At 35.6% G+C, this 15,805-nt stretch overlaps 1 protein-coding gene across 1 annotated transcript in view; it reads left to right on the forward strand.

Moving 5' to 3' along the window:
• Positions 1-15,805, forward strand: part of GRIK2 (glutamate ionotropic receptor kainate type subunit 2) — a 668,139-nt gene that overhangs the window by 414,424 nt on the left and 237,910 nt on the right. The window contains exon 10 of the mRNA XM_034991619.1: positions 4,547-4,660. Within this exon, the coding sequence (XP_034847510.1) occupies positions 4,547-4,660 (114 nt within the window). The remainder of the gene's footprint in view (positions 1-4,546; positions 4,661-15,805) is intronic.

The following is a 15,805-nucleotide window of genomic DNA, read 5'->3' on the forward strand; positions in this document are numbered from 1 at the left end:
GAGTTCACAAGAGTTCCTTTTCCTCCACATCCTTGCCAACACCTATTATTTCTTATTTTTTTGATTTTAGCCATTCTGACAGGTGTAAGGTGATATCTCATTGTAGCTATGATTTTCATTTCCCTGATGATGAGTGCTGTTGAGCATGTCTTCATGTGTCTGTTGGTCATCTGTATGCCTTCTTTGGAGAAATGTCTGTTCATGTCTTCTTTTTTAAATTGGATTGCTTGGGGGTTTTTTGATGTTGAGTTGTATAAGTTTCTTTATTCATTTTAGATATTAACCCCTTATTGGATATATCACTTGCAAATATATTCTCCCATCCAGTAGGTTTATTTTTTATTTTGCTGATGATTTTTTTCATGCAAAAATTTTTTATTATGATGTAGTCCCAATAGTTTATTTTTTTCTTTTGTGTCCCTTACTTTAGGAGAGGTATCTAGAAATATATTGTTACAGCTGATGTCAGAGAAATTGCTGCCTGTGTTCTCTTCTAGGATTTTTATGGTTTCAAGTCTCACATTTAGGTCTTTAATCTATTTTGAGTTTATTTTGGGGCATAGTGTTAGAAAGTGGTCTAGTTTCATTCTTTGGCATGTAGCTGTCCAGTTTTCCCAGCACCATTTATTAAAGAGACTGTCTTTTCCTCATTGTGTATTCTTGCCTTCTTTGTCATAGATTAATTGACCATATAAACATGGGTTTATTTCTGGGCTCTCTATTCTATTTCATCGATTTATGTGTCTGTTTTTGTGCTATGTCTTATAATTTTCAATGTACAGATCTTTCACCTCCGTGGTTAAATTTATTCCTGGTTATTTTATTCTTTTTGATGCAATTGTAAGTGGGATTTTTAAAAATTTCTCTTTCTGGTGGTTTGTTATTAGTGTACAAAAACATAATACATTTTTATATATTGATTTTGTATCCTGAAACTTTACTAAATTTGTTTATTGGTTTAACAGTTTTTTGGTGGAGTCTTTAGAATTTTCTATATATAATATCATGTCATTTGCAAATAGTGAGAGTTTTACTTCTTCCTTTCCAATTCAGATTATTTTTTTTTTCCTACCTAATTCCATGATGAGGACTTCCAATACAGTGTTAAATAAAAGTGACAAGAATGGGCATCCTTGTTTTGTTCCTCATCCTAGAGGAAAGACTTTTAGCTTTTCAGCATTTAGTATAACATTACATGTAAGCGTGTCATATATGACCTTTTTTTATTTTGAGATACATTCCCTTTATACCACTTTGTTGAGAGTTATCACTCTACTTAAAACATCTCTGTGAAGTCAAGAGTGCTTAGATATCTTTATTCCATTTTAGAGCTGAAAAAAGTACTGTAAAATTTGATTAAATCATTTAATGAGAAAATTATGGTTCTGAAAATAGGTTAAAAGAAAAAAGACATCTTGACTTAGCTTATGGTTCTTGTGATTAAAACAAAACAAATCAAAAGACCCACTGGTGACAATTCCCTCAATCACTAAAAAGTTTTGAATTATACATTTCCTGTAAACTTAAAATCTAGGGATCATACAAAATGTTTTTATTTAAAATTTCATGTCACTGAAATTTCTGAAACTTATAATATTCTGTTCAGAAACCTAGACTTATAAAAGGGGATGTTTAATATCTATGATTATAGGAAATTATTGATTCATATACTATGAACCAGAATCCCTCCATCCAAATAGTACTAGAAAAGCAAGTGACAGAGAATGAAACTAGATAAATATATTTAGATGAGTGGACATCTAGCTAAGTTATTCTTTATAAAAGTAATCTTGGAGGATGATGGTAAGTGAAATTGGCAATATTTTATATTAGTGATTTGGGTAGAAAGTTAAAAAACTAATTGATCAAGCTTGAGGATGTCATTAGGCCAGACGACAGTGGGCAAATGATGTTTGCCCATGCTTTAGCTGGTAGAATTATACATTTGAAAAAATCTAGCTATTTAGCTAATGGTGAAAAAAAAAAAAAAGAAAATCTGAAGGGACAAATGTGTAATAGGTATTAATTATAGACCAGGGGCAGAAAAGTGGCAGTCCAGTGCAAAATCCGATCTGCAGATGTGTTGTGTCTTGTTTAGCCAACAGAGTGTTTTTTTAATGATTTTGAATTTGAAACACTTCAAGCAGGTCAGCAGGCATTCTGGGTTTTACAATATCCTTTCTGTCCTTCCCCATCCAGGTTCCTAATGAGGCCTCTATTAGCTCTAGTGATGCCTTATTAAGAACTTGAAAAAATCACCTGCTCTGGGAGCATGCAGCCCCAAGGTACACAGCTGTGAGAAGAGGAGGGTCTGGATTGTGGCTATTACTTGCTATTTTGCCTTGATATTTTGTAAAATTTAGAAACTGCATACCTTTGCCTGGAAATTCTTACTACTGGCTTATGCCCTTTTTCTTCACACATGGATGTTACCTCTCTGGGCCCCGAAGGCCTTTCATTATTGACCCTAAATTACAATTAGACTTCATCTTTATGACATCATGGTCCTCATAGTCTAAAGTAAATAAATTTAATTGACCAGTAAATAATTTACTTTGGAGAGAATGTTGAAATCAGTATTTTTTTCTCACTGTATTATCTGACTTTTTCCTATATTGACACAAACATCAGGAATATATAGTTTTTAATGGTAGGAGGAAAATTAACTCAATATAAGAAATTATGGTAAGAGATTTATTTTATTTTATTTTTTATTTTTTAAAAAATATTTTTTTTATTTATTTGAGAGAGAGAGAGAGAGAGCACTCATGAGCAGGGAGGAGGAGCAGAGGGAGAAGGAGAGGCAGACTCCGCACTGAGCAGGGAGCTTGACCGCAGGGTTTGATCCTAGGACCCTGAGATCATGACCTGAACCGAAGTCAGATGCTTAACCGACTGAGCCACCCAGGCACCCCAGGAGGTTTTTTTAAGACATCACTAAAAAAACATTATATGGAATCCCTGATATAGTTAATGCACTTTTTTTTTTTTTAGATTTCATTTATTTATTTGAGAGAGAGAGCGAGAATGAGAGGGGAGACAGTCAGAGGGAGAAGCAGACTCCCTGCCGAGCAGGGAGCCCGATGTGGGACTCGATCCCAGGACTCCAGGATCATGACCTGAGCTCAAGGCAGTTGCTTAACCAACTGAACCACCCAGGTGCCCCTAGTTAATGCATTTTTTGAAAAAAATATACTTGGGTTTGCACTTAACATACAACTATTAGAATGGCATATCTATTCTTATGAAGTACAGAAATTACTAATGTTTCTATATTTGTGTTTCTCCAATTAGAGGGAGATAGACATCTTAATAGGTTACTAAGAAAACTATGGAAATGAAAAAAAAAAGGATCAAAAGTAAATGTGATGAAATATAAAAAAAATAAAAATAAAAGGATCATAATATTTAATTGGATAAGGTTACGCTGATTAGACCTTTGTTAGCATAGGTAACTTTGTTGTTTAGGTAGACCAGGGTAAATATTACCTGCTAAATCAATGTCACTTTAAAATTATTTAATTTATATTTGAAGCTTTATTTTAAAGATAAACTGATAATTGATAGTTTTCCTTTCCTTTGAATAAGCATATTGGGTAATTGGCTAGAGGGATATGGAAAGCAAAGTTTATTATCCATGACTCCTAGGTTTGAGAGGGTGGAGAAAAGAACTACTGACTTGAATCTTCTTTTGCCTCTGTTCTTCTTCAGTGCTGACCATCATTATATGGCAGGGTGATGGTGCCGGAGTACATAAACCACCCAGCGTATGCATTCAGTGGCATTCTATGCTTATATATGTCCCCCAGAGGTGTGCTGGTATCATCCTATAGGCTGTATTCAGGGGGGTATAAAACATTTGAACACTGAGAATATATGGCCTAATTATCGGAGAGTTTTAGTTAAATTAAAGTACATATTAAATAGCAAACAGGTAGAAGTATTAGAATAGGTTGCTCAGATGAGATTGTGCTGTAATGTTTCCTTGGAGTATTTTGAATGCTCAAAGGTGTATTTGTAAAAGCTCCAAAGGTAATTCTGGGTATGATTTTGCCCTATCGGAGGTCATGCAAAAAACCAATCAATGCCGCTCTTAAGTTTGCCTTCACCTATTAATTTATCCTGGATCTCCAGGGTTTGCTCTGTCTTTTAGCTTTGTCTATATAACATGGCATGTTATCTTTGTAATGAGAGGATGAGGTAGATCCATTACAGCAAAAGATATGCACTATTAATGAGTTTCTAGCCAGCTATCAAGGTATCATCAAATGTGGTTTTTCTTGGTGAATGAAAGTTTGAATGGAAAATTAAGCTCCCATACTGACTGTAGAGGTCCTGTGGATCATTTTGTTCTTTAATGTCACACTTCACTGGACACACTTCACAGAGCAGTGAATCATGCTTAAAACAAACAGCCTTTACTTTAACGACAGCAGATAATGCAGCAGAGGTGAATAATAAGTGTTAGCCGTCTTAACTTTCTCTTGCAGTACTTTCTCCCAGGTGCCTGATGGACAATTTACAAAGTCCATATGCTATTTTATAGATTGGAACTTGGGATCCAGCCAGTGGCCTGAATATGACAGAAAGTCAAAAGGGAAAGCCAACCAACATCACAGATTCCTTATCTAATCGTTCTTTGATCGTTACCACCATTTTGGTAAGTATTTGCTTTTCCATTTTTTTCAGATAAATGTAGATAAACATGGAAGTGGATTAAAAAGGACATTATAATTTGAACAGGGAAGAACATAATGTAATGTATTTTGCGGTTATTTAGCAATTACTGTGTAACAGAGGAGTCAAGGTTAATTTAGCCACAATTTTATTATGTTAGTCTTCAATGATGTAACTTATATTAATGTTTGGGCTGTTTATGTTGATTAATAATACAGCTTTATGTATTACTAGAAATCATTACATTTCTGCAAAATTAGGTACCATTGAAGAATTTTCAATGTTAAGATTTGAAAAATGTATTGACTTGCAGATGTATAAATAAGTTATGTGAGGGACTGCATGTGAACTTTACTTCTGCTTTCATCTCCTACAAATATATGTTAGAGGGCATGTCATTTATTTTTCAGGATTTTTTTCTATTATCATTATATTTCAACCTTGCTTTCAATTGTTTTCATTGTGGAAAATCACTTTTGGTTTATTTATCTCTCTAATAAAATTAAATATGACAAGTACTTTTTTAAGCCAGAAAAATTTTCACCAGTAACAGACTTAATACCAATGCACTGGGTATTTTTACACCTTTTATAATTATATATCTTAAGTAGATCACACAGTAATATTTACCTATTCCTACAATGCCATTTGAAATGGGAATTTTAATTTTAGAATAATCAAGGAGCTCTTCTGTTATTAAGTCAGTACTTTCTACCAAAAGAATAAGCTTATCAATGCTAGTTCTTGTGTCTTCCCAGGTAGTCAATAAGAATGTGAGATTAATGTTCAGAACAAACCACCACACACTTTTAGCATTTGTATAATTTCTAAATTTGATTTATGGTGGCAAATCAAGCCAGGAGGAATTCATAATCTTGTCCTTTTATTAACAATGAGGGATGTCAGATCTCTGGGCATGTCAAAATAAAATAACTTGGGTTAAAGACTCTTGATAATGAAGCAAAGCTGGTAATCATGAAATGACAGTGATGGAAGTTCATGAGTTTTTTTAATCACTCCCTTGCTGAGAACCTCAGTGAATACTTGCTCCCTATCCATCATATCCAAACTTCCTAAGTTCTCTTTATATCTCCCTCTGTTTTCAAAGGTTACTCTCATACCCACCAATTTACTGGCCTTGTTCTTCAGTTGAAATGCTTCCACAAGATGCTAATACATCTCTTTTCTGCCTGTATGTCCTGGACCACATTTCCTCCTGCTAGGACTATTGCAGTAACCATGTAACCATTCTTACTGCTGACAGCCTTCTCCCTCTACAATGCACCCCACTCTTCATTATAATAATCTGTCATTTTCCTGTTACCCTCCTTATAAGTCTATAGTGAATCACTATTGACCATTAAAAAGTGACCCAAATTTTGACCCCGATGTTCAAGACCTTCTATAATTTTGTCTTCTCCCACCTTTCCTTCATCATTTCCTATTGTTTCCTTTCAGTTAACCTACTCCCGTGATTGTGTTAGCCCTGTTCCTTTTGTCTGTAATATGTTTCTCTCCATTTCTGAGATATTTTTGTACTTGTCAGTATTTTATATTATTTAGAATTAATATTACACTATTCTTTGCTTATTTCATGTGTGCAATATTTCTCCAAACATCACTGAACATTTCTTTGAGGCATAGGCTCTGACTATGTCTCCTATTTTTACATCATATGTGTCTCTACAATGCTCATAATGAGCGCTATATTAAGAGCTATCTGTAGTCTTCAGCAGTTGACACTTCTTTTGGTGTTCTCCTTGATCCAGCCAAACTCCCAGATACATCACTTATCTTATGGCTCCAAAACTTTGCTCAGTTCTTTACATTTCCCTGTGAGAATCCTATTCATCCTTCCAGACTCATGTCAAATGACAACCACTCCATGAAACTGTCTGATCTCTCCATTAAGTTGTGTGTATGTCGTTGGGGGGTGTGTGGGGTTGGGGGATGTATACTTTATGTATCATAATACCCTATTATGGCACTTACTAGGCACTGTTTTTTTTATCTTAAAAATATGTATATATCTGTATGTCCATTTGACATGAATCTATATAAGGCCAATGATCAAATTTTATACTCTTTTGATATTTTAATGTTAGAGAAAAGTGCTTTATGCATAGCAAGCACTCAAATATTTGTCAAATTAAATTAAATAAACAGTATTTAATTAAATGGAAAATTAGAAGAAGTAAGCAACTTTTGAATGATTATACTTAAATATTTTTCATCTATGAAGGTTAATGCAAACTTCTTGTCCAAACAAAGCAGGTGATTAAGACTATCCATATAATTTCTCAATCTTAATTACTTAGGGTTGTTTTATAAGAAGTATTCAGGTATTTTTCTCAATCATGAACAATTTTGTGTCTATTGATAAGCAAGTGGTATTTTTTTTAAAAGATTTATTTATTTATTTGAGAGAGAGAGAGCATGAGAGGGGGAGAGTCAGAGGGAGAAGCAGACCCCCCGCTGAGCAGGGAGCCCGATGTGGGATTCGATCCCAGGACTCCAGGATCATGACCTGAGCTGAAGGCAGTCGCTTAACCAACTGAGCCACCCAGGCGCCCTAAGCAAGTGGTATTTAACCTTAGTTTCATATTAAAGCCAGGTATAAAGTTTTTAAAAACGTATTTGTACCCAAAACACATTTCATACCTTTTGAAACAGTATTTCTGAGCTTTGGACTTTGGAAATCTTCATTTTTTAAAAAAATTCCACAGGTAATTCTGATCTATAACAATGATTGAGAACAACTGCTCAGATCATTACTCTGTGTAACTAAGATGTAAGATCGACTGTGGAGCAATACACTAAGCTTACATTTTGAAAGAGACATTATTTCTATTTTATTTTATTTTATTTTATTTTATTTTATTTTATTTTATTTTTTGTTTTTTAAAGATTTTATTTATTTATTTGACAGAGAGAGACACAGCGAGAGAGGGAACACAAGCAGGGGGAGTGGGAGAGGGAGAAGCAGGCTTCCCGCGGAGCAGGGAGCCCGATGCACGGCTCAATCCCAGGACCCTGGGATCATGACCTGAGCCAAAGGCAGACGCTTAACGAGTGAGCCACCCAGGAGCCCTGAAGTTATTTCTATTTTATTTTTTATTTTTTATTTTAATTTTTTTTAAAGATTTTATTTATTTATTTGACAGAGAAAGACACAGCGAGAGAGGGAACACAAACGGGGAGTGGGAGAGGGAGAAGCAGACTTCCTGCCGAGCAGGGAGCCTGATGTGGGACTCGATCCTGGGACTCCAGGATCATGACCTGAGCCGAAGGCAGTCGCTTAACCAACTGAGCCACCCAGGCGCCCAGTTATTTCTATTTTAGAGTATGTCCCTCTGTTGGTCTTTAAGTGATTCTCATATTTATTAAAAGGAAAGTCACTTTGTTTTTATATCACTTAGTGAAAAAATTCTTATTCTGGATACTCTGATTACAAAATATCCACAATTGAGAAAAGAACAGATTTTAAGAGATTAGTTACTTTACTTAGTAAGCATTATACTTGATGTAATTTACTGATGTTTAATTTATATTTTATAAGGAGGTTATGATAATTTGATTTATGTTTGGTTATTTTGTTCTTTTTTCTCTTGGAAAAATCTCAGAGGGGATTCTGGCTGTGTTGTGAATAATGGTATCTCCACAAAGAGAAGTTGTGGAGATACCAAAGAGAAGTTCACTTATGCTTCTTTTTCAATATATTTATTGTGTGTCTTAAGAAAAAACAGTAAGTATTCTAGGATTTGGCATTATCAGTGTGCTAATCATAATCAGTTCCATTTCTCTTGAATTTATTTTTATTCATTCTTTTATTTAACAAATATGTATTGAAAGATGATGACATGCTAAAAGCCTTTGTTTGATGAACAAAATAGACATGGTGTCTGCCCTCAGGGAGCTTAGAAAATGGTAAGGATTCATAGGGAGGATTACACACACATTTACACACACACACATGCACACCAAACCTTTTGATTAGGATATAAGGAAAAGATAATGGGTTAATGCCATTTACAGGATAATCCTGAGATATACTGGGAGTCAGGAGTGAAAGGACTAATCCGGTAGGCCTCCCTGTAGAGGAGTAGATAGCAGATACCTGAAGTTTGAGAAGGAATTAGCAAGGTAAAGAATGAGAAGAAGAATGTTCTTGGCAGAGAGAATAGGATACTCAAGGACCCTAAAGCAAGAAGGATCTTCAAAAATTTGCAAAATGCAAAGAAGACTAGGATGGCTGGGGCTGGTGCCTTGGTCAGCTTCTCAGCTTTATAGAATAAGATCACATAGTCCATTACAAAAAAAAAAAATAGCAGACATTTATTTAATGCCTGCTACGTGCTAGACCCTGTTCAAAGCACTACTCATGTATTTATTTGGTTAATTGTCACAATAACCTTTTGAGGTAGACACCATTATTAATATTATGACAATTGATATAGCTAATGTCCTGATTGCCTAAATAGCCTACTCATGGGCACACAGCTAAAACGTAGAGTAGTGTGATTTCAACCCATGTGTTTAGCCAACTTGAACAACGAATACTATGAAATGAAGTCTAGCAACTATAGTTTATGACCAAAATAACATCTTGATTGAGAATTGTTCCCCTAAAGCAACACTTCTTATCCAGAAATTCCACATATGCTAGAGCACTGTATTACTATCATGGGTGTATCCTCAAACATCTAGACATTCCCCTCTGTAGAGGCCAAGATTAGACTATGCTTGGTTGGATATTTTGCCCCTCTTATTTCTCTCCTCTTTTAATGTAGCACTCAGTTTTCTTTCAGCCTCTTTAAACCATAATTTCACATTTTTCTGGACAATCTGGACACCTTATTTTTTCTCTTTAGAATTGAGATTAAGCAACTTATTTATAAATATCTTTTACTCCCCCTCAACAACAAAACCTATGCCCAATACCTTGTATGGGTGCAGTATATGGTTATATCATGGAATAATTCATTTTAGAAAGCCTGAAACATTTAAAAAAATGTTCATTATTTTTTAAAATCTTGAATGAAGATTTATGATATCATATAATTTGGAAATTTATATAACTTTACCTGCAGTTCTGGACCTAAAGCTTCAGTCTACTCATGTCTTCTCCTTTTTTTTTTTTGAGATTTAATTAATTTATTTATTTGAGAGAGAGAGCATGAGCTGGGACGGTGGGGGGCGTTGGGGGAGAGGGCCAGAGGCAGAAAGAGAAGCAGACTCCCCGCTGAGCAGGGAGCCTGACATGGGGCTTGATCCCAGGACCCTGAGATCATGACCTGAGCCTAAGGCAGATGCTTAATGACTGAGCTACCCAGGCACCCCTCATGTCCTCTCCTTAATATACTTCATATTATCTCTCTGATCTTCAAATTTCAAGTTCAGTTGCTATTAAAATTCCCTTGCTTAACTAAGGAAAGAGCCAGGATGTCCATCAATAGATGAATGGATAAACAAGATATATATATATATATACACACACAATGGTATATATATGCAATGGAATATTATGCAGCCATCAAAAAATTACAAAATCTTGCCATTTGCAACAACATGGATAGAACTAGAGGGCATTATGCTAAGCTAAATATGTCAGAAAAAGACAAGTATCATATGATCTCACTGATATGAGGAATTCTTAATCTCAGGAAACAAACTGAGGATTGCTGGAGTGATGGGGGGTGGGATGGATGGGGTAGCTGGGTGATAGACGTTGGGGAGGATATGTGCTATGGTGAGAGCTGTGAATTGTGCAAGACTGTTGAATCACAGACCTGTACCTCTGAAACAAATATAACATACATTATATGTTAAAAAAAAAAAGAAGATAGTAGGAAGGGAAAAATGAAGGGGGGAAATCAGAAGGGGAAACGAACCATGAGAGACTATGGACTCTGAGAAACAAATGGAGGGTTCTAGAGGGGATGGGGTGGGGGGATGGGTTAGCCTGGTGATGGGTATTAAAGAGGGCACATATTTCATGGAGCACTGAGTGTTATACGCAAACAATGAATCATGGAACACTACATCAAAAACTAATGATGTAATGTATGGTGACTAACATAACATAATAAAATACAATTAAAAAAAAAAAACACTCCATGTAGACCGTTACTTTTCCGAGAAAAAAAAAAATTCCCTTGCTTTTATGTTTGTTGTTATTAATGGATCTAAAAATTTAATCTTTTTATTTATGAGGATTTTATTTATTTCATAGCAACATTAAAATATAAATTCCTAATCACCAAAAATAATAACAAAAATACTCATTGTGAACAAGACAGAGAGTGCTCTTACTTACTTTTTGAGATTATTTATTTATTTATTTATTTATTTATTTATTTATTTTTACATAGAGTGCTTTTAAAGAATAGTATGTGCTCTTATCTTCAGTTTATAATCTTATTTTGTTGTCCTTACTGTTATGGACCCACTAGCTGGGGCAGTACCAGGTGACTGAGTATTTAAATTCAGACAGGGAATGCCTGTTTTCCCTCCGAGTTCTTGGTTTGCAGCAGATTTCTTCAGTCCTATCTAAATATGTTGAGTGCTTCCCGCTATGCTGCTCCTGTATAATAATTGATTTTTGTCCATCAAAAGATTACTAACACTTAAATGCCACTGCACATGTTCTTTCCCTTTGTGGCTAGTAGCACCTCAGTGTACAAATGACTATGAATTTGGTTATTTTTTTTAGAAAACTCACTTATTCTTATGGAAGTTCTTTCTTCCTGGTTGCTCAATGAATTTAAAAAAAATGTGCTTGCATCTGCAACTTAGTTTTTTTTTTTTTTTTTTTTTTTAATGTTCCCAGCACTTCCTGGAGGGTTATATAGTTCAGTCTCCAGTTTACTTGCTTAGGCTTGTAAAGCTTTATTGTTGCAGCCCACAGATACAGAGGCTTATCTGGGAGCAAGCTTCCAAGGACAATGGGAAGGTTTCACGGTACAAAAGATGAAGTGACCGAATCATCTCCTAAATGGTTCTGCAGGTTCTTCTATAATATCAACAAAAGCAGATTTCTAGGGCTTCAGATCTGCCACTGCAATACATTTTCCCTTCGATTCTTCTCTTTCCATTGTTACAGAAGGACTGTCAAGCACGTAGTTCTTCTTTAAGTTGCTAGCATCCGGGCTTCGAAACCCAGACACTGCAGCTTCACAGATAAAAAGATTTTCATTCTTAGCAACCCCTCCACCATTTCTAAGCAGTTTTAAACATGTATTGTGGAGATAATAAGATCAAAATAATTTAAGAAACATATAGTAAATATCCACACTCAAGTACTACTTAAATGTTAACGTCTGAGATGAGAGTGCTTCCTTCAAACTCAGACTCCTCTGACCCGACTCCTGCAACTGGCTTGTTCAAAGGCAACCAAACCTTTTCTCACTGTATTTTTTCTTCTGTTTCAGGGATCCTGCTGGCATTACATTTCTCTCTCTCATTCATTCTTGCTTTAACAGCTCAATGTATTTTATTTCAAATCACTATTAATATTCTCTTAGACCTCCAGATCAGCTAGATAAACTTATAAGACTACTGGTGGTGGTAACGTAGAGAAAGAAAGCTGTGTTTTAATGTGAAATTAGGCATAATTTTTTTAAGACTTTATTTTAAAGTAAACAACCAATGTGGGGTTCAAACTCACAGCCCTGAGATCAAGAGTTGCATGCTCTACCAACTGAGCTGGCCAGGCACCCCAAGGCATAATGTTGAAAACCTAGGGTCTTAGTCTTTAAAGGTTTTATAAGGGATCAGCATCTCCTTTTTTTAACCACATAATATCTGATACACACACACACATGTTTCTTTCATCCTTCTTATTAAATCTACTTTACAGATGCCACCATAATAAAGATCCTTAAGTATTTTTATTTTGTTCTATTCTTTTTCATTGCCAACAGTATTGTCAATACTGTAATTTTGTTGAAGCTTATTTTACTATGAACAGTGTATTAAGTTTGGTATGGAAGAATGAATAAAGAAATCTGAATCTCTGGTTCAGCTTAACTACAGCAAGCTACATGGAAATGCCGTATTTTTGCTCTAGTTTTCTCATTGTCAAAGATACCGTCATGATAGAACCATATAAAATTATACAATCTCAATTTTAGCTGCCGCTTTGATCTGAGTGGATGTCCAATATCAAACTCAACGTGCATCAAACCTCCTTCTTCAATTCAGGCCTTACCATACCTCTTCCTCCTCTATTTCCAAACTCTATTTATGTGTCCAGTACTTTTCTATTCACTCAAACCAAGGATTTGTTTCTCAGATACCTCAGTCTCTTTAAACCCCATATTCACAATTTAGATATCAATAATAATAATAATAAAAAAGATGGATTATTCTAAGATAATTTAACAAAAGAAGTGAGTCAAGGAACAATTTGAACTAGTGAGATATGGTGTGTTCATGGGTACTATGGAATGGGAGATTTTAGAGTCTGATCTGAGAGACATAGTACCTGTGGGGAAGAGGACGAGATGACAACATTGAAAACTCAAGTATGAGATTTATTGGGGGTGGATTACATGAGGGGCAAAACAATTGAGGAATGTGGATGAGGACTTCTGGTTAAAGCTAAGGGATGGGCATTAGCCTTGTCACAGAGCATAAGGGTGTTGGGAAGGAAGATAGTGAGCTCTATTTAGTCATCTATGAATGGAAATGTTGGCAATAAATTTTGTGTAGTCAAACCTTGATTATTCATGTGAGGAGCTAATAAATTAGATTCAGAAATGAGATGCAGTTTAGAGATTAGCTAATAGGTACAGTCTCCTTTCCCATCAAACCTTTTACTGGAAGAGCAGTGAAATGGCATATCTGAGTGATTTGAGCTTGAGGTTTTCTTTTTTTTTATTTTTCCTTTTCCTCTTTCTTCTTTCACTTAGGAATTAAGCTAATGAAATATTTAAAGGCCAAAATACAAATACCAGTAGAAAGACAGTAACAGCCAAAATCTCCAATCTAAACTGATAGTTCAGTCAAGTGACAGAATTAAGTGGCAGATCAAGTATTTACTAAAATATGAGTGATAATCACTAACCCAAATCCTCCCTTAAACACTTATTGCTCTGACATCAGTATCTTTCCTGAAATATTGGTGAACAGCACAATGAACAAAACTCTAACCCTTTCCTTAAAAGTTAACTTCAACATATTACCCAGTTATTATTTCTATAAGATTCGCTACAATTTCAAATAATTATATGTTACATTTCAGGGAGAAAGATGTCCTTTCACCTTCCCAAATCCCAGCAGATTTTCTGTAGATATTGAGTAAAAACAAAAACTCATCTTGGAACAATAATTATGGCCAATAAAGACTTAGATTTTTTTTTGTACATTATGTAAATTCTTTGTAGTTACATGTCCGAAAGTAGGTAAACACAGTTGGCTGCAACTGAGAATGTGGTGATTATGCCTCTGCAGTAGTGTCCTAAAGGATCTGTGTGTGTGTGAATCAGGAATTCAAAAAAATGTCTTTGCTTAATAATCTTGCACAGCAAAATCAAAGAAAGGAAATGAAACTTCGTCGATTGCCTCAGAATGCACTTAAATTCTGAAAAAAAAAAAAAAAAGTAAAAGGTAAATAATAAACATGGTGTATTAAAAAGGGGCACCTGGGAGGCTCAGATGGTTAAGCGTCTGCCTTTGGCTCAGGTCATGATCTCAGGGTGCTGGGATCGAGCCCCATGTCCGGCTCCTTGCTCGGTGGAGAGCCAGCTTCTCCCTCTCCCTCTGCCTCTCCCCCGTTCATGCACTCTCTCTCTCTCTCTCTGTATCTCTGTGTCTCAAATGAATAAAAAAAAAGTTATTAAGGTGGAACTGGAGGGTATTATGCTGAGCGAAATAAGTCAATCAGAGAAAGACATGTATCATATGATCTCACTGATATGAGGCATTCTTAATCTCAGGAAACAAACTGAGGGTTGCTGGAGTGGTGGGGACTGGGAGGGATGGGGTGGCTGGGTGATAGACATTGGGGAGGGTATGTGCTATGGTGAGCACTGTGAATTGTGTAAGACTGTTGAATCACAGACCTGTACCTCTGAAACAAATAATACATTATACGTTTAAAAAAAGAAGAAGAAGAAGATAGCAGGAAGGGAAAAATGAAGGGGGCGGAAATCGGAGGGGGAGACGAACCATGAGAGACTATGGACTCTGGGAAACAAACTGAGGGTTCTAGAGGGGAGTGGGGTGGGGGGATGGGTTAGCCTGGTGATGGGTATTAAAGAGGCCACGCTCTGCATGGAGCCCTGGGTGTTATACGCACACAATGAATCATGGAACACTACATCAAAAACTAATGATGTAATGTATGGTGATTAACATAACACAATAAAAAAAAAAAGAAAAAAAGTTATTAAGGTAAAACTTTGCTCTCCAGGTCCACTGCATGGTTTTGTTGGTGCTTTAAACCGTAAGTTCCGGATTCTAAGAGTTATTCATTTTCTATCCAGGAAGTTCATGTGAAAGTGCCTTTTTAGTAACGTCTTGAGATATTGAAATGGGGTTTGTTTTCCAGTCAAGAGAACAATAGATAAGCACATGTGGAGATTCTCTCGATGGTAGTTTTCGATCCTAACAAACCAGTCATCCTTAGTATTGCCTTTTCTATTAAGTTGTACTGATGGTAGCTGCTGGGTTTTTTCACTTTTTTTTTTTTTTCTCCTGGTGTTCTCACTTCCCATTGTGATAACCTGTAGTGCACCCAAGGCTTCTGACATGAATGTTAATTAGTGATAGCAGAACTCAGACTTGAAGAGCCACAGTGAATAGAAGGAATTTGAAAGACCAGGACTCAGACAATGGCAAGTCCTTTCTTAGCTCTACAGCAGTAAAAGCACCACAGTTGGAATGGCAGAGGCTAAGGGAAGAAAGAAATAACACTGTCCTGTCAATGGGGTAATAACAATCAACTGTGCTGTTATTTGTGCTGATCTTTTGCTTATTTTTGTTGGTCATTTCTTGGGACTGTGAATTGGAAAATATTGTTAGCCTGTCCAGTTAAGTTTCTACATATGTTCCCAACATTTAGAATAGTATAAATCATTAAAATGTAATGAAATACTAGTACTTAAACTAATTCCCTTAAATCTAT

This window comes from Mirounga leonina, unplaced genomic scaffold (assembly GCF_011800145.1).
Source record: "Mirounga leonina isolate KUSES-001 unplaced genomic scaffold, KU_Mleo_1.0 Mir_53, whole genome shotgun sequence".
In the NCBI taxonomy this organism is placed as follows: Eukaryota; Metazoa; Chordata; class Mammalia; order Carnivora; family Phocidae; genus Mirounga; species Mirounga leonina.